This window comes from Nelumbo nucifera, chromosome 4 (assembly GCF_055504915.1).
Source record: "Nelumbo nucifera cultivar China Antique chromosome 4, China Antique-T2T, whole genome shotgun sequence".
Classification (NCBI taxonomy): Eukaryota; Viridiplantae; Streptophyta; class Magnoliopsida; order Proteales; family Nelumbonaceae; genus Nelumbo; species Nelumbo nucifera.
Genome location: NC_142652.1, coordinates 54,797,089 through 54,821,660, shown reverse-complemented (window position 1 = coordinate 54,821,660; position 24,572 = coordinate 54,797,089). Strand labels below are relative to the sequence as shown.

General features: G+C 37.8%; 1 protein-coding gene across 2 annotated transcripts in view; it reads right to left on the bottom strand.

Annotated features, from left to right (window-relative positions):
* LOC104610117 (Homeodomain-like transcriptional regulator) overlaps window positions 1–23,746 on the bottom strand; it is a 45,560-nt gene extending 21,814 nt beyond the window's left edge. Inside the window, exons 1-12 of one of the 2 annotated variants that reach the window (XM_010276597.3) lie at window positions 23,564–23,746; window positions 23,320–23,417; window positions 22,588–22,689; window positions 22,105–22,223; window positions 21,729–21,927; window positions 21,124–21,182; window positions 17,602–17,838; window positions 17,383–17,442; window positions 17,084–17,300; window positions 16,881–16,981; window positions 2,401–2,487; window positions 2,130–2,261 (exon numbers count right to left, since the gene is read on the bottom strand). In XM_010276597.3, the coding sequence (XP_010274899.1) occupies window positions 2,130–2,261; window positions 2,401–2,487; window positions 16,881–16,981; window positions 17,084–17,300; window positions 17,383–17,442; window positions 17,602–17,838; window positions 21,124–21,182; window positions 21,729–21,927; window positions 22,105–22,223; window positions 22,588–22,681 (1,305 nt within the window). In that variant the 5' untranslated portion in view covers window positions 22,682–22,689; window positions 23,320–23,417; window positions 23,564–23,746. The remainder of the gene's footprint in view (window positions 1–2,129; window positions 2,262–2,400; window positions 2,488–16,880; window positions 16,982–17,083; window positions 17,301–17,382; window positions 17,443–17,601; window positions 17,839–21,123; window positions 21,183–21,728; window positions 21,928–22,104; window positions 22,224–22,587; window positions 22,690–23,319; window positions 23,418–23,563) is intronic. The other variant, XM_010276599.3, reaches the window with a different exon arrangement.
* Window positions 23,747–24,572: the final 826 nt, after the last annotated feature.

The window sequence follows — 24,572 nt, the reverse complement described above, 5'->3', positions numbered from 1 at the left end:
TGTTGGAAAAAATGAATATGTTGGAATATGTTGATTTTCTATACTTTAACATGAAGTTTATACTTTTCTTATGAAAATTATGGATATTTATTAAGGAAATATGATTATGGAACCTAGGAAACTACCCTAGGATACATGTTTTTACTTAAAAAAAAATCCATCCCCTAAGCGGGCGCCCCCCTGTCGCCTAGCCTCGCCTCGGTGCCTTGAAAACTATATTGGAGATGATTTCAAAGGAGTTCTCTATCCAATAAATGGCAGAGATTTCAAATGTTCAGACTGCATAGAATCTTCCATGTGTATACAGGAACACCCCAATGTGGCAACAACTTCTACACTAAATCAAATGAAGGTACCATATAATTAGTATGAGGGGTTCTGACAACATAAAACATTTCCTCCACATAACGTGAGATTTAAGTCCAGAATAATGTAACGCTCGCAGGTTCTCAAATTCCACAGGTTGAAGGGAAAAGTTAGGAGCATTGATTCAATAAGATCTTTACAGGCAGACATTGTTCCATTCCCCTATCTACTTACTCCACGAACTAAAAGGGAAAAAATGGAGTATTGCTTTGAGAAGCTCTTTAGAGGCCAACTTTTGACCATTCCCCAAATCCACAATATGTGACTTCACCATTTTTCTCCAAGAGGAAATTAAGAACCAGTGGATGAGGAATGATGTGGCAGGATAGATGAGATACAAACTAAAGAAGTTAAAAGTTCAAAAATAATACCTCATTCAGAAGTCCCTGAAGAGAAGACCACCAATACAGACAACTTCTCCCAACATTTCCCCAAGTAATACTATCAATGAACAACTAAGCTGACCTTGGGATCCATCTCAATGGATATGTTCAATCTTGAAGGCAAGGCGTCCACCACCCTGCTATGGTAAATGTTTACCCAAAAGCAATCAGAACCCTCTCTAACACAGCGAATAATTGTCTGTATGACCCTCCATCTCTCTAGAATCAAAGCCCACAAAGAACATAAACCTAAGACCATGATGAAGTCCCAGAAGCTTGGATCTAAATGAGCCTCCCTGTCCAATTTGGCCTTAGAAAGGATTAGTATAATCTCATCTCTCCACCCACCCTGACCCCCTTTTATCTCAATGACCTCTGTGTACACACCCTACTCTTGAAAGCCCCAAGCTCCCAAGGGAGCACACATCAAACTTAAGTGTGAGTTCTCCTTGAGAAGAAAGGGAAGTGACCAACTATGCATGCTAGAATATGTGTAAATTAATTTTCTATAAATTAATTCTCTTTCTTTCTTTTCATATGTGGTGTGCATGAGGCATGTACCTCTACACACCTCATGCAAAAGGGAAGGGAAGAAGAGGGAAAGAAAGTTTGGGACAGGGGCTCCACCCCTAGAACCCCCCCCCCCAACACCTTTTTAATACAGCCCAATATGGGTTTTTTTGGGCTAGGGTTCCACTAGTGTTATGCATCTTCATTCTTCTTAATATAAAACATTTTTCATAAAATGAAACAAAAAATAAAATGAGACCCCCATCCTCTTCTTCTTCATCTTCTTCCTCCTATTAAGGAGGCTTACGCCTCTTAAGTTCTGAACCATTCATGCCTTCAGGTAGTGGAATGCCCCATGTCACACCTCCGCATTTTAAAACATTGGACTGGTTTAGGGAGGGACTTAAATTTGTGTTAAGTCTAATAGTCCTTACCATTTTTGAACTACATCAGCTATTAGTTGTTGTATTTCTAGTCCATTAGTAGAACTTGGGAATGTATGGCATTGCATGTCTATAATGAATAAAATTTTGTACTACTATTTCTGATAAAAAATGCATGCATGTACATAATACGTGGTATATTTGCTGTTTCTTTGTATATGATAGGGGAAAAGGATAAGCCCTGGTTAATGTTACTTGCAGTCTTTCAAACCATCCTATGCCACCATTCAAGAACTTTAAGAAAAGTTTCTTCAAAACCTATGTGGATCCAAATGGCTATCAATCAAATTACATTGGAAACCTCATATAAAAGTAGGTAAAGATGATGACTAATAAAATTACATTAATTGTCCAGTAAGAAAACAGCAAATGTACATAATTATTGACACCTGAGATGGCTGCACATCATATGCCAAATTAAGCTTACCGAGTGAAGAAACCAAAGGAATCTGCAGTCTTTACTCATGCGAGGAAGATATCCATTACTAAGCTCTATTGCAACATCAGACAGAAGAAGTTTGAGTAGAGAAACATGAATTTTTCCAAGTAGCAAAGAGTCCTGAAAGCCATATATAAAAAAACATATATCATATAAAAGCAATCCAAAACTAACTTTGATGAAGTGTACCATATGAACCAAATGACTTTCTGTTTCAGGTAGGTCAAGCAAGCCAAGCTCAAAGATCCGATTTACTAACCTTGTCATGAAATGCTTGAGCAAACTCATCAAGAGTAAAGGGGCACAGTTCAATTGCCACAGAATGAGTGTACAAGAAATGAAAGACCTGCTCAAAAGACATAGTTAGCTTCTAACATCAAAAACTTGGATAAATTATTAATCAACATTATGGAAAGGATGTGCTGCAGGAGATTAAACCTAGATCAAATAGTCAGATAACAGGTTAATAAGTGTAGCATGTGTCAACATTTTTTTATCAGCAAAAAATTTATTTTATTAAATTAGTTATATGTGAAAACAGTACAATTTGAAGACAAGAATGTCATCCCAAATATCATAACTAGGTTACAAAGAAGCCCAGTACAAATGCTGCCTTGCAGCCCCTTGTTTAGCTAGGGAGTCAGCTAACCCATTTGCACTCCTTACCAACTATAATTCAGCATTTAAATCCTTTCAACTTCCCTAAAGACATGTTTGAGCATGCATGGGATATGTCTGTTATAACTCGGCTATGAAACAATTACTTTTGAATTCCCTTCCACCTTCATCTGTCTAAAACCCTGTTGCTTTGCCAACCGGAGACCATGCAGAAATGCCAACAATAAAGCCTTCATGGAATTCGCAGTCCCAATTGGCCCTGAATATAATGCTAAGATCCTGCTCTCCAAATTACTGATTGCTCCACCAATTTCTGCCATACTCGGGTTACCCAAGGAGCTCCCTTCAAAGTTCAATTTTACTTTGCTGCCTTCTGGGGGTTTCCACTCCACTCTTATTCTTTCTTTTTCTCTAGAGGACTGTGTTATCTCATTCCATGCCCTTAGAATGTGAGTAACTGAGAAGCACATATGAGGAGAAAGGCAAGAACAGGGCAAGAAGCACACATGTATTTACCTTTTCAAGGAATATTTCCCAACAAAAAGCTTGATTTTTTATGGGACAGGCTTACTCCAAATTTCTTTCATCGGGAAGCCCACCCCTCAAGATCTAGGTGAGGCAAGATGCTTGAAAAAGGAGGAGCAAGTGAAGAGTCCATCTAGGGAGATTACCCAAATTCTAGAATCTTCCAGGTTTGAGAAGAGTTGTGTAGTGGGTGTGAACTTGGAGGAGGGAGAAATTAGGGAGAGTGCAGAAGAGCTAGAGTGTGAGGTCTCAAGATGGCCATTGAATTACTTGGGGCTGCCATTGGGTGATAATCCAAAGAGGGAGAGTTTCTGGAATCCGGTGGTGGAAAGATTTGAGAAGAGACTTGTCTCTTGGAAAAAGAATTACCTCTCTCTTAGAGTAGGATGACACTGATTAAGGCTACTCTAGAAAATTTACCCATTTATTTCCTTTCAGTGTTTAAAATCCCAATAAGAGTTGCTAACAAGTTGGAAAAGATGATGAGAGACTTCCTTTGGGAGACAGGAGAGGAGAAGAGGAACCATAGGGTAATTTCCTAGTTTGGACAATGGTTCTGGATAAATGTTTAACTAGGGTTAACTTGGAGAGAAGGGGTGTTCAGATTCTTGATCCCTCCTGTGTTTTATGTGGATTTGATGTTGAATCTACAGAGCATTTGTGTATTCACTGTCCGGATTCCTCTTCAATCTGGGGACAGTTTTTCAAGAAACTGGAGGTTTGTTGGTCTATGCCTAAAGCTGTGAAGGAGAAGCTAATGGGTTGGAGATTGGAGGGTCTTAGCAAAAAAGGCAATCTTGTTTGGAATACCATTCCGCAGGCTGTTCTTTGGTCCATTTGGACTGAAAGAAATAACAGAATTTTCTGCAATGAATCTAAAAGCCCAGAAGAGATAGTGCAGAAAGTGGTGGGGAAGATTTGTTCCTGGGTGTCGATGAATGAGGAGTTTAAAAATCAGAATGTATCTCACTTACTTTGTACTAAATCATGAATGTTCTTATAATCTGTTTTGGGTCCAGGTAGACCTAGTGGCCTAGGCCTTGTAATCCTCATTCTCTCTGAATAAATTACTTTACCTTTTTCCAAAAAAAAAGAGGAACCATAGGTTAAGTTGGAAGGTGGTGACCATGAGTAAAAACAGTGGTGGGTTAGGGCTTGGGAACATTAGAGAAAGGAATTTGGCTTTTTTGGGGAAATGGTTGTGGAGATTCCCACTAGAGAAGGAGAAATGGTTAGACAGTTATGCCCTTAGCTCCAATCAGATTGATGTATCTTTTGACATTTATTGTAAATGAATAAAGTAAATAATTGATTCATGTCATTGTGGTGTGTTTTTGTGTAATACCCTTAAACTAGACACTTATGAGACTCGTGTTAGTTTAGAATCTTCAAAGTCGTTGGATAGATCTGGGGAGATTTATCCTGCCAAGGCTGACACTGATGTACTGCCAAGTTGGTTGGGGTGGCTTGTCTCAGCTGCCAAGGTGAGACCTGAGGTACATGTAGTATGGGTTTTCTTGAAACCCTGAACCGGACCAAAATTCCAGTATTGCCCTGGACCTTGGAGATGGATGGGCAAAACTGGAATGTTACGCTTGCCCCCTAGACTCGATTATGGTACTGCACTAGGTGCCGGATCGAGCTGTCTTTAGTATACCAATCAGTGAGATCCTTAGAGGGGGTCAAAACCTGGGTATGTTGGACAGTCCAAGAATTCATTTGAGTGGGTGATCATAGTGACAGGATCAGCCCCTTTGTCGGGATAAAGTGAATGATCAGGGATGCACTCTCTCTGATGGAAACCTAAACTACCGGCAATTGATTTCAACCGTTAAAATTTGCTTTTGCAATATATATATATATATATATATATATATATATATATATATATATTATCCCATTGAGGGTAATACTTGATGGGCTAATCTTGCATCTGCCCACAGTCCTTGGGTTTTCATAAGGTGGTTGGACCCAAGGACCATTTAGTATAAATGTTGGGCCCATTAAGAGTCCATAGTGATGGACTGAGGGGTTCACTGTCTCCTACAGTGAATTCGGCCAAGCCTTGTAACAAAGGCTAGAATGAACCCATGTAGCTGATGTGTAGATCAATGTTTGGGTCCCACGCCATACAAAGAGAGCCAACTAGGCAGCAGGTTAAGAGGTTAAGTGAGCACATAAACTTAATGTGCCCAAAGCCCAATTTCGAGCTGAGTTAATTAGATCAATTAAATAGGGGCGGATCTGGGTTTGGATCAGCAAATAAGGATAAGAGGATAAGTCTTGTCCACTTAAAGAGTTTAAATCCAAATAAATATTTGGATCAAGAAACTCCTAATTTGATTAGGATTAAAGAGTCCAGATCCAAATAAAGATTTGGATCAGGAAACTCCTAATCAGATTAGGAAGTTGTCTCTTTAAGGCTATAAATAAGAGAGCAGGGCGGACATGAAAAACACACCAGATACAAGACAGCTATCTGCAGAGTTCTTCCCTGTTCTTGCCGCCCCTACCCAGTTCGATCTCCACTTGTGGGAGTGATCAAGAATTGTTCTTGATATTGCTTCTTGGTAGAAGAAGCAATTTGAAGTCGTGCTCACCAGCCCTCTACTCCATTCTTGCTGAAGAATTCGGTTCTTGTTGAAGAGCCGTCCTGCTAATCCTGCTTCACCACACACTATGTCATCTTTAGTGGAAGTGGGTTTTGGTTATCTCTTTGGGCGTGAACACCTTCATTGGGAGTTACTGCTACTTCGTATCAGGTATATCCCTCTCCTCCCTTTTGGTTTCAGATCTGGTCCGGTTTGGTTCAAGATTAATCCTTTAAAATGCAGTTTTCTAAAATAGGGAATGCGGTTCCCAGATGGGGGAGAGAGAAATTTTTGAAATTTCGCCCAACCTTCCTGCAGGGTTCGGCCATCCATATGATAGATCTCTCATCCCTTCAGAAATTATGGGCTAAAATAGTGGTAAGCATACGTGGACTGGAACTAAACAGATTGGATGCTAGAATCCGGGCTAGGACCACAAGCGCTTCGCTTGGAAAGCCATTCATGATCTATTACCAACCTTTTCCCCTTTTATCAAGTGGCGTATGAAAAGGGGAAGGACTATGTGGAGAGGACTAAGGGCAACAGTCTATTGGTCTCTATGGGAAGAAAGAAACTCCAGGATTTTCTCGGAAGCAGAGAGAAGTGTTGAAGATTTGAGGGCTCTGATCCATATAAGGGTTGTATAGTGGATGAAATCCCTACAGTGGATGACATGCTGAGGAAGTGGGGTGAGATTGCTAATTGTACCCAGACTAAAACAGTAATGAGTGTGTCTTGGACTCCCCCACTTGTGGGTTTCATAAAACTAAACTTTGATGGAAGTAGCGAAGGGAACCCTGGACTATTAGGGATTGGGGGTGTTTTCAGGGATGAAAATGGGGTCGTTTCTGCCATGTTCTCAAGCCCAATCGGAGTGGGTGACTCTCTCAGGGCTGAGATCCAAGCAATTATGGTAGGAGTCCAGAAAGCTAGGGAGATGGATATCAGGAAACTCATAATTGAAGGGGATTCAAATGCGGTGGTAGCTTGGCTAAACAAAGACGACACTGGTTTATGGAGTTATAGCAATATGAGGAGGAAATTCAAATGGCTGATTCGAGAAATGGAAGTTAAAATCAGATGGGTAAAAAGATCAGCTAACTCTTTTGCTGATGGGTTAGCTAAACAAGGGGTGGACAAGGTTTCAATGTTCTAGGCATAGATGTAATTTAATTTTCCTTTTTTCCTTTTTCTCTTTCTCTCTTGTTTCCTTTCTTGGGGCTCAAGCTGATTTTGGAAGATAAGAAAGTTTGTCTTCCTCTTTGTAATTTTATTGTGATAATTAATGAATTGTGTTATTGATCAAAAAAAAAAAAAAAACTACCTCCAAGAGGTCAAGTAGTTCAATCAAAGAAGTGCACTTTCCCTTGGGCATTTTTGGAAACCAAGGTTCCAAATGAAACCTGAAGGACAGGATGTTCCCATTCTAGACATTGTTTCACCCTTGAGGTTAGAAAGAGCAAAAAGTTCAGGAAATTAATCTTTTAATGGTGTTTGCCCTATACATAGGTCTTCCCAAAAACAGACTCTGTCACCGGATAGATCTAAGCAAAAAAAGGTATACCTCATGAATTGCTTTCCAAGGAGAAGTTGAATTTTTTTTATCAGCAATAAGAACTGAAAATTTTATTAAGATATACTAAATCTTGGTATTACAATATGTCAGATCAATCCCCACAAGTTACATATATTACAATTGTGCCCAAAACAATTGTTGCCTATATACCCCTTGTTTTGCTAGAGAATCAGCCATCCCATTTGCAGTCTTTACCCAATTGAATGTAATGTTCAGCTCTTGTGTTATGCTTTCTATTTCCCTAAACTCATGCCTATAGATCCATGGCATTAGTTGTTTATTCTTAGCCCAAGAAATGATTTGCTTTGAATCCTTTAGTGAGTCTCCCAACACCAAGGGACCTGAAAACATAGCCAATACTTTCCCTGTGCAGTCTCTAAAAGTAAAAAATCCTCCAACACCTGTCATTCCAGTGCTTCCCATGGAACTCACATCAAAATTCAGTTTTAATGTTTTAGTTGGATTTGATGTTGCACAGAGAGACACTGATACCAAACTGATGCAACGGATCAGATGCTCAATGTAGTAGCTAAGAATAGCAAGGTATGGAGAAAGATTCCAGGAACAAATAAGGATTAGGTTGAGTCACAAACCCTTGAACTAGAGTCTTCATTGAGAATATTAGAACTTAAATTCAGTATTAGTCACTACATGGTTTCAAATGTCGCCAAATGTCACTAATGTCGCCTGACATATGTCGATGTCGAGGCTCACCAACATGAAAATGGATGGTAATATAAAAATTACATTATGCCGGTTGACATTTCCTATATCGGTCCAAATAACCAAAAAGAATACAGTTTTTCCTATTATATCGACTAATGTGCATTAAAAATATAATATATTAGTATATTATATTAATATAATACAGTATATTAATATAGATTATTCCATTAATATTTCTATTTAATATTTCAAATAAAATATTTATAAAAAGAATTAACAAAATATAAAAACAAAAGAATAAATTAATTACTTTATAATATAAAATATAAAATATTTTTCAAGTAATAAAATATTAACTAGTTAGTATTTTTTAAAATATTTATTAAAATCAGAAAATGTTTATTAAATTTTATAATAAACCATATTCTACATTTAATATAAAAAATCAGAATAAATTTATTAAATTTTATAATAAACCATATTCTACATTTAATATAAAAAATCAGAATAAATTTAATAAATTTTATACTAAATCATAATTTATTATAAATTTAGTATTAAAAATCATAATAAATTCATTAAGTTTTAAAAGAAATCAGAATTTATCATAATCTTAATACTACAAAAAGGAGAATCAGTTTATTAAATTTATAATAAAACATAATGTATTATAACTTTAATATTTAAAAAATCAGAATAAATGTATTTCTATTTACTAGTGTGAAATAAATATATTAGAATTTATAATAAATCAGAACTAAAAAAAAGAAAAGAAAATATCAGATGACCTTGTAAAAACATCAAAATGCATAATAAATCAGTAAATCGTCATTTACTAATTTGTTATTGATCTTAGTTTCTTAGCTTTATAAAATGGTTGGGAATAAGATAATAGTCTAGAAATATGTATTAATGCTTCTTTTATCATTTTACAAAATATCTTTGCATATTTCATTATTTCCACAATGTCTCTAATTTTTACAATATTTCCCCTCGATATTTCCAACATTTCCGACATATGTCCTATATTTTGGTAAGCGACATTTCCATAGACATCGACATTTTAAACCTCACACCAAATCATTTAGAGACATCACACCCCTCAAGTGGTTAGTGGAACCACACAAGGCACAAAACTGCTAAAGAAAAATTTTCTATTCACTTGACTCTGAAAGCAAATCAATACATCCATATGTATAGCTAAACTTTCTCAGTAGACAAGGAAATTAGCCTAAAATCTAAATTAGTCATGGCCTCACTATGAGCCTGGCTATGGACTTGGAATGTACTTGGGTTCTAGTATGGGCTTGAGTATGGGCCAGATCATGGACTTGGGCTGAATGTACTACTTTAAAAGTAATAAAGGCTTAATAGTAGTTTGTTTAGGGACTAGTTTCTGAATCATAACCCAATTTCTTAAGGAGCTTTAAGTTCTTTAATTCCTGTATCAGACTTCCTGTTAGCAGAATGGTTTAACAAATAAAAAAGTTGGGAGTTGATCAAATAGACAAGTTGAAGGGTCTTCTTGAAATTGTTTATCACAAAGTATTCAAGATTCTAGCCTTATGTGAAGCTGATGAAGAGAATGTATTACACCTATGTGCTGACTACTGTCCCTTTTCGAAATTCATATGAGGATTCTTATTTAGACTCTTCAAAACAAATATGGTGGAACCAAGGACTCTGGCAGACATTTTTGCTCATTGGCCTACAATGAGAGGAAATATCAAGGCAAAGATAGCGGTGAAGTTGCTTGCATACCTTCTATCATTTGATAGGAAGGGTGGGAAGAAAGAAACAGAAGGATTTTGAAGATAGGCTTGAGGAAGAGATCAAATTGTTCTCCTATGTGGGAAAAGGAAAATCTTGGTGCTAGTTTTTGGAGTCAAGTAGCTAGTTTTCTTGTGTTATTTCTCCTTTCCGTTGCATTTCCTCCTATGATTTGTATGTAAGAGGATTGTGGTGATTCCCCATAACCCTAGCTGATGTATTTTTCTTTCTATTAAGAAAATTTTTCTTTTTTATTTATTAACAAAAAGGTTAAATTAGAGTCAAGCTTGAAAGCTAGAACCCCATTAAATAGCTTATCATTTTGAGAAGACAGTGAAGGAAAGAACCTTTTTTATTGGAAACAGTAACTTTCATCGATTAGGGTTAAAAGATTACAACTGTCACCATCAAAAGAAAGAAAGGTGAACCCTCAAATCATAACATTCTTATAAGCAAGCCCAAAACAAAGTCTCCCAATTGACTCCTTTCTTTGCTAAGTGTCAGCCATTCCATTTGTTGATCTTCTATCCATCTAAACTGCACCCCTATGTCACGAGGTGCCAAGATTGAGGCTATGTGACTCGACCCTACTGCAAAAAGGGCTGATGGAAGAGGTTTCAAGAACATTCTAGAAGCTTTCAGAAGGCCCAAGACACTTCAAGAGAGTTCAAGGAGATTCCAGAAGCATTCTAGAATCCACATGAACACCCTTGAACCTTATACATACTTCTAGAACTATTCTAGAGCATTCGTGTACCTAAGGGAACTAATATAAGTCTAGAAGGAGGAATCTAGAAGCAAGTCCCTCTCCCTCATTTGCATTCACCAAACAATCAAGTGTTGTATTCCTCTCTTGAGCAATACAAGGAGTTCCTTTGAGTTCTCTATCTCTCTTTCCTTGTGTGCATTGTGCCCTTGTTGCCTACGTGTGTACCTTAGTGTGAGGGACGGATTGGTGAGCTACTTGGTCTCAAGAGCCAGGAGAGTGCTCTAAGTGGCGGACTTCTGCCCAAGTGTCGCACGAAATGCTAGAGGAGTCTAGGTCCATGACACCTAGCTCCCTTGTTAAACACATTATTTCCCTTAACAGGTTGTCTAAAGGATTCCCAAGCTATTCATTCGCATCCAGCCTATTACCAACATGGAATCCCCTTCCACTTCTAGTTGCTGCAGTTCAACTGTTTAGTTAATCTGAGACCTTGGAGCGAAATCATTACTCTCTTAAAGAATTACCTACCCCAATTGGGCCAGAACTCTTCCTTCCACATCTCTAAAAACACCCCCGACTCTGGAAAGGCCTGGATTACCTATAGAGCTTCCATCAAAATTCAATTCTCCCTATGCTGTAGAGGTGGGACCCAACCCAACTTTCTTGAACAGTAGGAACTGAGGAAGAAGACAGAGCTACTGCATTCCATCCTCTAAACAAGTTGTCTGATGAAAAGAACCTTATTTTCGTAGATATCTTCTTCTGTCTATACTTCTGATTTGATATATCCCCTATCCAATGACAACTTTCTAGATGCCCTAAAGGCCCCAATTATAGTTCATTGTTCAATAGCTACTTCAATTTTCATTTTATAATAATGTAAATTTTCATTAAAAAAAGAGTAAAATGACAGGTGAGGAGGTTTCAACTACAATAAAGGATTACATATGAATCATAATCACGAAATATAACAGATAAAAAGACAAAAATAGAGCAAATATCAGTACCAAACAAATGCTGTCTACATCTTCAAACTTAGAGTAAAATAAAAAGACAAAAATAGAGCAAATATCATACCAAACAAATGCTGAGTCTACATCTTCAAACTTAGAGTAAGATAGCATCATATGATATGGTGGCAGATGAAGGTGCCCAGTATCCTTGGAGATCTATCACTTCAAAAGGAGCAAATCACGCTTCCCATAAATTCTTGGGGATCTACTCCTAACCACCCTAAAGGCCTAAAGTTTTGTGAAGGTTACCCATGGTTAGTATTCAGTTTCTCTATTTGTATACAACCCCCAAATCAATCCATAGGGATAATCAGCAAACCCTAGGGAACAGCACTAAGGCTGCATTTGGCATTGCGTTGAACATGGACTTTTCTCCTTTTTAGCCAACAGAAAAGGAGAAAAATTGGTTTTGAGTGTTTGGTGAGCAAACATAATCGCTTTTTAAACCGTAAAAGTCAAAAAAAAAAAAAAGACTCCTCTTGAGTGGGGAATACTCCACCTACAACCAATGAGACAACAAAAAGACTCCCAAACAAAGAGCACAAAAGGGCAAGGGATCAATTAATGGGATAGGGATTCACCATTTTCGAAGCAAAGAAAACACACATGGAGAGAGAGGCATTTATTAGACCTTCTTTTTTAAAGCATGTCAGAGGTGTTAACTTTCCCAAGAAAAACCTCCCAACATAGAACTTGAATTTTGGGTGGAATGGGCTTACTCCATATTTGCGTCACCAGGAAATTCCCTCCCCCAATTGGAGATTGCACTAGAGAATTGAAAAAAGAAGCACAGGTAAAGATACCATCGGAAGAGGCAGACCAAACTCTGGTGTCCTCCAAAGATTGAACCAAGAAGGCTGACTTAAGTTTAGCAAACAAATAAGGGACTTACACTCATTGTCCCTCAATCCCCTCCAAAACCAAAACCCCAACTTATGCCAAAGCGAGAAAAAGTGACAAAATTGGATGGCATATAGCTTGTAGTAATTACTGAATACAGCTCAAGGAAAAGAGAACAAAAAGGAGTATGATCCTACAAAAGATCTTCCCAAAAGAGTACTCTAGAACCACAACCCACATCATATCTAATGAGATTAATAAAGATTTGATATACCTCTTGTATTTCCAAACAGAGCTTGAGGTTGATGAAGGAGATAACTCTGCATTCCATCCCTTATTCATCATCCCATGAATGCTTTCTATAACCTTGTGCCATAGCCTGTCTCTTTCCACCGGAAGCCTCCAAAGCCACTTTCCTGATAGAGAAGTATTTCTTTGAATTAAGTTACCCAGCCCTAGATCCCCCCCCCCTTTTCTCCTTTCTTTTATTGACTTCTTCCCACTTTACTAGGTGGCCTCTTTTTTCATCCCCAGGCTCCAAAGAAATCCCTCATGAATTTCTCTAATTGTCCTGCTATCCTAGTTGGAGTTCTAAAGGTAGACAGGAAATAGACTAAGGTTGGAGTTCTAAAGTTGGAGTTCCCACTTTGCTAAGGTTGCCCTAATCAAGGTTATTCTCCCACCTATAGATAAGTAATTCCTCTTCCACATAGCCAACTTCTTTGTGAACCTCTCCACTACTGGCTTCCAAAAAGCTTCTGATTTTGGATTCCCTCCCAGACCCAGTGGTAACCCTAAATACTCCAATGGCCATTGTTTAACCTCACACCCCAGAATCTCAGCTAGCATTCTCATATTTTCACCTTCAAAATTAATCCCTGTTATAACAACTGTTTCCCCAATTTATCTTCAATATGGAGACCGACTCGAAGGAACTAATGAGCTCTCACAGTTATCTTAAGCTTTCCTGGTTACTTCCTTCACAAATAGTATGATGTCATTTGCAAACAGCAAGCTTTACTGTCACCTCAAATGTCCCTACCCTTCAGCCTCTAAACCGGTTGTTCTATTTAGCCTCTATGATCATCCTACTTAGAACATCAGCACTTAAAGTGAAAAGGAAAGGAGATACAGGATTCCCTTGTCTCAACCCTCTCTTCACTGGAAAGTAATATCTCTAGCCACACCATTAAACAGCCCTTTATCCACATCCTCCACCACTCCCCCAATCCAATCCACAAAGTCATAGGCCTTCTCTAAATCCAACTTGCACACCAAACCTTTCCCTCTTCTCTGCTATGCATTCATTCACCACCAAAATCTAATCTACAATCAATCTCCCTTCGACAAAGGCACCTTGATGTTGTGAGCAGTGTTTTAAAAGGCGTGGGAGGCATACGCCTGGAGGGCTTCCAGGGAAGGCGCCCCAAAACGCCCTGAGGCATATGCCAAAGTCGATAACACCTCTGAGGCATACGCCTCATACGCTTTTTTCATGAGGTGTGCTAGAGGCGTACACCTCTTGCACCTTATGCACATCTCATGTAAAAAGACATAAAGAAAGAAAGAAAAAAAAGGAAAGGAAAGGAAAGGAAAGGAAAGGAAAGGAAAGGAAAGGGCAAGGAAGGGAAGGGAAGGGAAAGAAAAAGAAAGAGAAGAAAAAAGAGAAAAGAGAAAGAAAAGAAAAGGAATGGGAAGGGAAGAAAATATCCCCTCTTTCAACTAGTGATATGCATCTTCATTCTTAATATAACACAATTTTATTAAAAATAAAGAAAAATGAGATCATGTGCCTTACACCTCCTTGTGTTCAGGAGGCTTACGCCTCTTACATTCTGCCTCACGCCTCTACATAGTGGAACACCTCGTGTCACACCTCCACATTTAAAAACATTGGTTATGAGATGACCAAAGGTGACACCTTTTGCTAACACTTTGGATATGATCATGTAAAGACTCCCCACTAGGCTTATTGGTCTAAAATACTTTGGAAGTTTTGCCTCCATCTTAAGTATTAGGCAATAAAAGTTGAGTTTATTCCTTGAGAGATTTCCCCTTCAAAATGGAACTCATTGAAGACTTCCAACATATCTCCTTTGATAAGATCCCAACACTCCTGATAAAAGACCAAGGAAAAACCATTGGATCCAAGGGCTTTAGACCTTTCCATCAAAAATACAGCCTCTCTAATTTCTTTTAGAGTAAAGACATCCTCTATCGTTGCTGCTATGACTTCAGGCACTCTATTCCACTGAAGATCTGGGAAAATTAGGCTCCTCTCCCCTTGACTATAGACACTCTTAAAGTGATCTACAAAAATCCTGATAATCTCCACCTCCCTGGTTACCTCTTGGCCACCCACTTCTAGCCTAGTGATTAAGTTCTTCCTTCTCCAACTAGATAAAAAGTGAAAAAATTTAGTACTGCCACCCCCCTCCAAGATCCACTTACATCTGGATTTTTGCCTCCAAGAAATCTCTTCCTTCATGAGAACCTCTTCTAGCTCACACTTTAACCTCCACCTTTCCTCTCTTTCCTCACTACTCATAGTTCTAAGAGCTTTTATCTTATCTAACTCCTCAATCCTTGAAATAATTTTTTCTTTAGTCTCCTTATTCCAAGCCTTTATTTTCTCTTTCTATCCCAGAAGTCTCCTCAAGAAGCTACCCCTTTCTTCAAGCCTCTAGTCCCTAACTCTTGCCACCAACATTTGACCTTTTCCACAAATATGGGTAGGGGTGTTCATGGCCCAGTTGTGCGGTTTAGAGAAGATCTCATACCAAACCAATAAATAACAGTTTGAGAAATCCCCAAACCAAACCAGACCAAACAATTTTATTATGGTTTGGTGCGGTTTCTAATACGATTTGGGGAACTTTGGAACATTTTTTGCTTCTATTGGGATTAACCCAATTAAAAAGCGCAAATAGCACCCTAAAAATTAAAAGTTAGCACTTTTATTTTATTATTTTATTATAAAATAATGAGTTTATTACATATTTATAATTTTATACATGTGGTTTAGATATATTATATTGTATTATATATTTATTTATATACATCATTTATTTATATAATTATATTGTATATGTATAGATTTATATTATATATATAATTTTGGTTTACGGTTTACGGTTTGGTTTGGTTAAAAAGTCCAACAAAATAAACCAAAACCGTAAACTGCAATAGTAAAATATGAAACCGGACCAAACCACTTCCAAGTGCAGATTGAACCAAACCACAGTTCGGTTTTATGGTTTGAACCAAAAAATGAACACCCCTAATATGGGGTCATTTATGAATAATAATGGAATTTTATTAAAAACAGAAACTGATTCGGTATTACAATCTCATACAAGATCCCTTGGAGAGGCACAAGCTGCAGCCTCTCCTGACATAATGCCTAAATATGGGGTCTTTCAACCACATGTTTTCAAACCTAAACAACAAGGGGCCACCCAACAAAGTTGCTTATGTTAGGAAAATAGGGCAATGATCCGAGGTCACCTCACCAAAGCTCGGGAAATTAAATCTGCCCACAAAACTTCCCAGTCCACTGAGAATAGGAATCTATCTAGTTTAGAGCAAATTGGGGGGTTTTTGAAAATTCAACCAAGTTAGCTTATAGCAGTGGGAGCTCTTTTAGTACAAATAAATCCACAAACTCATTGAACTTCCCCATACTTGTGGTGATTCTCCGGCTTGGATTGTTTGTCTCCGTTAAAAACCTTGTTTATTGAAATCACCACCCAAACACCATGGTCCCTCCCACAAACCTCTAACTGCACTAAGCTCCTCCCATAAGTGAACCCTATCTCTATAGGAATTTGGAACATGAACATTTGTCAATGCCCATTCCTTACCATCAGACAGCCTTCTGAATTTGATTGAAACTGAGAATTGCCCGACTAACTCTTCTAGGCCTTCCAATTCTTCATTTTTCCAAATGGTGAGAATACCTCCAGAGGCTCGCCATGAGGGAGCAAAAACAACCCAACTTAAACCCCTTACACCCCATATGCTTCTAATCCATCTCCTGTCTATCTCCTAAAGCTTTGTTTCTTGCAATAACACCACATCTGGTTTCTCCGTCCTCAGGGCCTCTCTTATTAGTCTTCTCCTTTTTGCACTCCCTAAACCTCTCACGTTCCAAGTTCCAACTAGGGATCTCCATACCTACATCAGAGTTTTGAGCCCACTTTGTAGCCTTAGTTAATAGCCTATCTTTATTGTTTAATTGAGATCCCCTCAACAGTTCCTGATCAGAATATTTCTTTTTCATTAGTGAAATTTCCTTTCTATTATATATTATAAAATAAAAATCAGCAAGTTAATAATGATAAGAAGCATGCCATCTTATTCCATATATTGGATTTCCAGAAGCAATAAACAGAATTGATAGGATCATAAGCAGTTATATGCTCTGTGAACCTTAAAAAGTTTTTTGACAAGCTCTGGTGAAGAATTCCATGGTTGCATACAGAATGCTTGCTTCATCTTCACAGAATGTGGAGGAAACCTAGCCAGCAAATCTATGAGAATAAAATAGCTCTTGTCAGTGATAGAAAGTCCCATTTCCATCTTAAGAGAAGGAATGACTCTCTCCTTTAAGATGCAAGAGAGCAAAACCAAACCTTTGCAAAGGGAGCAACCATGTATTCCATTTGTTGCCAGATGATCGCAGCATGTTAGTGGATTTGGTCCTGCTTGTAGCTCTCTAAGCTCCAGTTCCTCATCATCCACCTGCACTGCTAATTCATTCGGCTGCTCTAAAGACCTTAATCCTTCCAGTGCAAGTTTGCATTCTACATTGTGTAGCCTCTTTGGATGGCCATCCTTGTTGCATTCCGTCTGAAAATTATAGACAAAACTACAGGATAGTAATTGATGCCCCAAAACATTTGCTTGCATCAAATGTAAAATCCATGTTTACCTTTCTTTTTCTCATAGAAGTTTTCTTATTCTGCAGTTTATTATCCAATCTTCTCTGTTTCTAGAAGAAAACAATATACTATCAGTACGCTTCTTAGAAGAAAATTCTTAAAACATCAACTTCCTTAGTGATGGTCAAAACATGAGAAATTAACAAGTATCTGCTGGAATAGTAGCCTTGACAAAGTACAAAAAAGAGGTGATCAAACCAAGTATTTACCTCAAGAAGCCTTTGATGTTGCAACCTTTTTTCTCTACCTTGTTTTTTGGATTTTGAAGAAGCCAAACTTGGTTGTATATTACCAGTTTCTATCCCAGTAAAATTGACGCCAGCAGGCAAACCTTTAGCATCAGGATTTGTAGCACGCCAAACTGTCATTAAGCCTTTCCCAATACCATGTTTCTTCACTGGAGCACTCTTGCAAATTTGAGAGTCTGGATTTGAGGACTTGGAGATCTGTGTGCATTAAGATGGGCAAAAATAAATCGCACATAGCATGTCCAGCAACAGATATGCAATGTAAATTTAATAATAATAGGATGGAATTAGGATTTGAGACCAAGAGATATTTCAATTTTCTCTTCCATTACCTTGGTTTGATGATCCATAGCAAGGGAGAGATTGAGGAAGATGTTACCCATAGAATTAGAGCAGGACAGGAAATATGGAGGGATGCATCTTTCTTAGCTTTTAGTATCCAAATATCAAGCAATATCAAAGTATATCTCAATATTAAGAGTACTTATTTCTTATAAGAATTTTATTAATAGAGGACATAGCGGGGGAAAAGGCAAAATCAGCATGAACTTCCAAAAGTGTAACCATACGCAAACATCAACAAATATGTTACGTTAAATCACATGAAACCATTTCTCTGATATGATGACTAACAGCCATCACTTACATCTTTTCTCCAACCAATGAGTATCTGCAAATCATCCTCTACCTCAACTCTGTTAAAACCAAGTCCCTGTTAAAACCCAAACAGATCATAAATCCAAGTCCATGTAAGCATCAAAACCTCTGCTCCAATTGAACCTCTTGGTCCCATCAGCCCAAAGAAAACTAAGATTGCATCATCAGTATGGCCTATGAACAGCTGCCACCACTCCCCCCCCCCAAATATATATAAAAAAAACCTCTGAGCTTATGCAAATTCCCAGGGAAGAATTAATCAACCAGTATGGTATTACAGGTTCCAAAGGAGATCTCCCATACACTTTTATGCACTTCGTCCAACACAATTTCCAAACCTTCAGTACTGCCCTCTAAAACTCCATTTTTACCTGAAGACCACATCCCTTGGTGGCTTCCTTCATACCAGATGTCACCCTTAGGGTTTCCAACCAAGCTGAGTGCTAATGAGAATCACCAAATATGTCCTTATCCCCTATCCCTCAGACAACTGCTATCCAATTCCTACACCCCTATTATTGCACAGACTCCCCTAATAGGATATGATCATCTGGCAACAAATGGAATGTATGGTTGTTTTTATAACTTTAAGTGTCTTTTAAATTCCTACATCCCTAGTATTTAATACCCAAATACCCATACAAGGGTGCCCTATCATGTCAAGTACTTCATTTTTTACTGTAAATTTTGTATCTTCTACCATATCCAGGTAACATAATGAGGGACAGTTCTACGTGACATTTTTCTTACTCTCATTTAATTATTTTTTGAAGGTAAAGTATATTTCACTGAAGGGAAACTTCAAAAGATACAACAGACAAGATCCCCAAGAAACTATACAATGAGAAATGGTACACCCTTATATCAGACAAAAAGTATACCAGAAAATAACAATTCAACCTTTAGCCTAGTAACACTCTTGAGAGAACAGATTAGAAAAGGAAATATTTCTGAACATCTCCACATATCCAGGTCTTAAATTCTTAATCCTTACAAAAAAAAAGGTTTTATAACTTTAAGTGTCTCTCTTTTAAAAGTATCTTTATTAGGATGAATGAATAAACAACATTAGCTAATATGGGGTTTTCGGACTTCTTTGGGGGCAGAGAAATATTTTTTAAGTGCCTCAAGGGGCTTGGTCAGGGGTCCTAGGGCAGAGCCCCTGGCCCAGCTGCTAGGCATAAAAAACAAAAAGAAAATGCACAAATTTTCAAAAGGCACACTAGGTGCACACTTACACACACCAGGCATGCACCTTTTGAAAGTGTTGCACCAGGACCTAGGCAAGGCGCATACCCTAAAATGTGCCTCACCTATGTGCCTAGGCATGCCCGAGACGCACTGTTTAAATCACTGCCCCCAAGCAAGTAGAAAATCCCCTTACAACCCTTATAACCCCTAAGTGCCATTACTACCCAAAAAAACAATTTATGCCCACCATCAATACCCAAACCATTCCACCCAGAACCAAATAAGAAACCAACTCTGCCCCAGTTTAATCAATTTCCACAGGATACCACTTTTCCAAATCCAGGAACATTTTTCTTGTGAATTCTTCCCCTCTCAAACGAGAAGCCCTAACGCTTTGCTTACATGAACCCCTGTTTCAACAATTTTTTCAAGGTCAACTCTCCTCTACCTCTCTTACATGGGCACCACCATCTTCCCCTTCACGTAACGTAATCTGCTTTAACTTCCCTTTTTCTTCCTCTTATAGATTCCTTTTAATTTATTACAAGGTACTAACCCATATAACCCTTCCTTCAACCTTGAAAAAAAAACTTAGTCACGCAAACCAGCTACCCTGAATCTATGCCTTTTTTTTGTATCGGCAACACAGAAAAAAGATTTCATTAATTAGAAGAAATCAGGTTACAACAAGAACTCATGAAAGAAAACCAGCTTTAGAAGCTGTCCCAATTCAAGATTATATTTGAGCCCAAAACATATGTGTTCTAGGTACCCCTTGCTTCTGCCATGCCTTTTGCTTTACTTTATCAGTGGCCTTTTGGTTTTATTGAGTTCAATGAACATCTACTCTTAAATTTATCCTCTTTCACTGGTAAACTGGTTTATTCTTGTTAGTTTCAAATCTCCTTCTGCCCAATTGCCCTACAATAACTTCAACAAAACTTATCTATCAAAAAAAAACAACTCCAACAAAACTTCTGAACCAGAAGAAGCCTACCCTCGACAATTTCAACATGGGATAAATAACACAGTTCTATGATGGGCAGCCTAATGCTTCTAAACTTAAAAAGTGGCAATTTCTACACCTAATGAGCACCAATACAGAACCCGGATTCCATTATATTCTAAAACTTGATTGGGTTTTACTTTTTAGAATTGCTATGTGAAATACTATACAATTTGGATTGCTAAGGTTCTGTTTACTCTGCCAATACTCACCAGCTAATATCTTAAAATGACTTCAAGAACTAATTCGTATCTAGACTCCAAAAATAAAGTACAACCAACCAACTTGATGCTTACTAAAATCATATGGTAGAATGCCACCAAGTAACCGCTACATATGTATACGCCTCCTTCAGAACATCACTAAGAATATGGAGGGATACTGTGATTGAAATCAAATAATAGAAAGACCATTACCCAGCAATGGTTCTAGCCATTTGAGGTCTTCGGAGGGGTGAATACAGACCTAACCTTTTGGCATTTTTTGCAGAAAGTGGCTGCTCTCAGACTCAAACTCATGTTTACATGCTACCATTGAACCAAAAAAATGACCCCTTAATGAAATCAAATGCAGAACCAATTAAAATAACAGTTATAAATGATTAAACTATCAGAAATTCATTTTGCTACCTTTCTCTTTTTGAGTGCTCTTTGGTTGTCTCGGCAAGCAGGATGAGAATTTCTGGAATCTGAGCATAACATTTAGAACACGTGAACTTTTAAGTTTGTTGTAATATAGAGTACAGAACAAAATATGTGAAAAAAAACGACACATTAAAAATGTAAAAAAATAAGGAAAAAAGAAATGCATTACTTCTATTTTCTAAGAAGACAAAAAAAAAATGTTGCTTCAAGAAGAACTGATTACCAAAGATAATCAGTTGTAAGAAAAAGTTAAGTGGCACTTTATATCATTTGTTATCTAAAGGAGGAAAGGAAAAGCAATGAGTTATTAAAAAATAAAACACTAAAAACAACAAATTTGCTTCCCACAGGTAGGCATCACCATATCACATATGTCAAGGATTCCAGAGAACAAGCTAACAGTGATCTAGAGAATCCACCAATAGGTCTCTTTTCTTTTATGGAACAATCAACAATTTTAAGGATGTTGACCTCAACTGTCTGCTAGTTAATTTCACATAACATGTCATGATAAATCTAGAGTGCACCACAGGAAGTAGGACACGCATCTTCACAATAAAAAGCCAACAGAGCAGAAGTGTGCAGCATACCTTTACAATGGTGAAAGGCTCCTGCAGGAAGAGCATCAAACTCCGAACCAAGAGGAGGACCATCTTTACGGAATACCTTCTTCAAAATGTAATCTGAAGGAAATATATCTTGGAGACAATAAAGTTTTCTCTTTAACTTGTTAGTCTTTCTTCTCACCATAGAGCTTCTCACCTTAACTGTTGAGGCCTCCCCAGATTCCTGCACAACATGGTGATTAGTAGATTATAACCTATTAATGTTGAATTGGTTTGACCACAGAAACTCAATTGTCCTATTCTTGAACATGATGGAGCTTTCACACTCTGAACCAAAAGACCCTGTGCTACAATTACTTCCACAGATGTTCTTCAAACATTTCTTACTGGTTGGACATACCTCATTTTCCCTTTTATCCTTCCTACGCCTCTCAACAAACCATCCTCGGACCTGCTTATATGTCAAGTTCAGTGCAGTAGCATAATCCTCCATCACTGCTTGTGTGGGGTATTGTTCCTCTGCTTACCAATTGGTTAAAGAATCAAAATAAGTTATAATCCAAAAGTTGCAGAAAGAAAAATAGCGTTAGTAAGCAGATATTTCCTCTTACTCTTAGAAACTTAAAGAAACAAAAAAGAATATATACCAAATGGTAAGCAGAGGTACACAAGTACCTCTGTTCTTGTGTACACAAGTATCTCAAAATGGTACACAAGTATATATATTCCAAATGGATATATATGCATACATACATACATATATGTGTGTGTGTGTGTGTATATATATTCCAAATGGTACACAATTATCTCAAAACCAATAACCAAACAGATTTCTTTTCTTGTACGGATGAGTTTAATTGAAAAAACAAGGGAGTGATGATACCTGAATAAAAGTTCTCCAAGGATTCAAGTTGAAACTGCGTCTTCCTCTTTGATCCATGTTTTTGCTTCATCTTTGCAACGTCATCATTTCCCATGAGCCCAACTACGAATCCTCAACAGAAAGTGAAATCAGTATTTGCAAACATTAAATGATTAAAAAGGGAAGGAAAAGAAAAAAAAACCTAAAACACATTTATCAGATTATTCCATGGTTACAAACCTTAAATATAAAAAAGCCCCTTAGCATTATCACTTTTTTTGACCGTCACAAAACCCCTTAGCTATATCTACATCATGACCTCCATCACTCAAGTTTGCAATATTTAAAGACACCTCTAAACTTTCTAAAAGATATATGCCCCCTATCCCATGCCTCACAATCTTAAGAACAGATAGGAGAAAACGAGACGACGTATTGAGTTTTATCGAATATTGGAATTGGTATAACTAATTCAAGTACACTTCCTCTGAAACTGACAACCCATAATCTCTTTTATCTTTAATATCAACACTTCGAGATTTCGCATGGAATGCAGTGAACAGAGTGCAAGTACAACAGGGAAGAAATCCCTCAACGATGCATCAGTAGAAATTGAATGCCCAAAGAGCTATTACTTGAAAGCATCATTTATTTCTCTGTGCTTCAAGATTGCAAGAAATAAAGTGAATTAAGAAAAAAAAAAAAAGAATATGGTGAACGATAGAGCATAGAAAGAGACAGAGAAGACTGAACCTTAGAGATAAACTCTGTGGAGCGGATGATGATGAGTTGATGACATCCGAAGTGGGTTCGTTCACTTGTTCGTTCTCAGGCCAAGACACTCAGTATCCCTGCCAAATGCAGTGGTCGTCAATCATTCCTCCATAATTCTATTCAGTGCAGAGGAAATGAATAGCCAGAAGAAGTTAATAATTCTATTCAGTGCAGAGGAAATGAATAGCCAGAAGAAGTTAGCAGAGATGGCAAATTCTATTACTGTAAATCTTCTTGTCTCCAGACCCACTCTCAGTTTCCGCGAATGACGATGGAGTCGGCTTTTCAGGTGAGCAAAGTATGTACAAGCAGCGAATAACCGAAATGAAGGAGAGACAGAGAAAGAAAGGTCGTAAGGGTAGCGATTTGTAGGGTTTTGGGTTTTGCGGTTTTTTTTTTCTCGTTTTGTTTTCTCTTCTTCTTTTGTTATTTTATTTGAAAAACAAAAAATATCGAAGGGAGGAACGGGATGACTTGATGAACCCTTATCACAAAGTTCACAACAAAAAATATCTTTAGAACCATGAAATTGAAGAATGATATTTTACTTTTGGATGGTGATTGCAGACAACGCGTTTATGCAACTCTTCTGTACTTCGCGCCAAGAAATATTTTAGTAAAAAATATACTGCACTCCACCTCAGAATTTTAATTCTACTGCACTCCAACTCAGAATTTTAAATTTCACTGCACTTCACCTCAGAATTTCAAATGCCCCCACTATAACACTAATACCTTTGGCATCAATTCCAAGCTGGCACCTACCCAATTGTATGGTGAAGCTAAGATTTGTTGGAGTGGACTGAACAATAAAAACCCCAACATTTTATGGACTCATCAGTCAGCCACACACGATCTCACCTCGCACGGGAAACGGGGAAAGCAAGACTACTTGTGGGATCTGCTTGTAAAATAATGCACCTTACACCGACTTCACATGCACATCTCACCATGTATTAGGAACATCTCCCATGAACAAAAACACATAAATACAGCTCTTGATACATGGTGAGATGTGTTTGTGAGGTCAGATGTGCAATTCCTGAGGAGATAATCCATACTTGCTCCCTACGTGTTTGGCGGCTTTGGCCCGAGTTCAGATCTACTATCCTTGAATGCATGGTGGCAACGAGTCGAGCTTTTCACGAGTAGCTCGAGCTCGGCTCGGTTTCAACTGAGCTCGAGCCCAATTCATTGGCTCGATTATTAAATGAGCCGAGCTCAAGCCTACT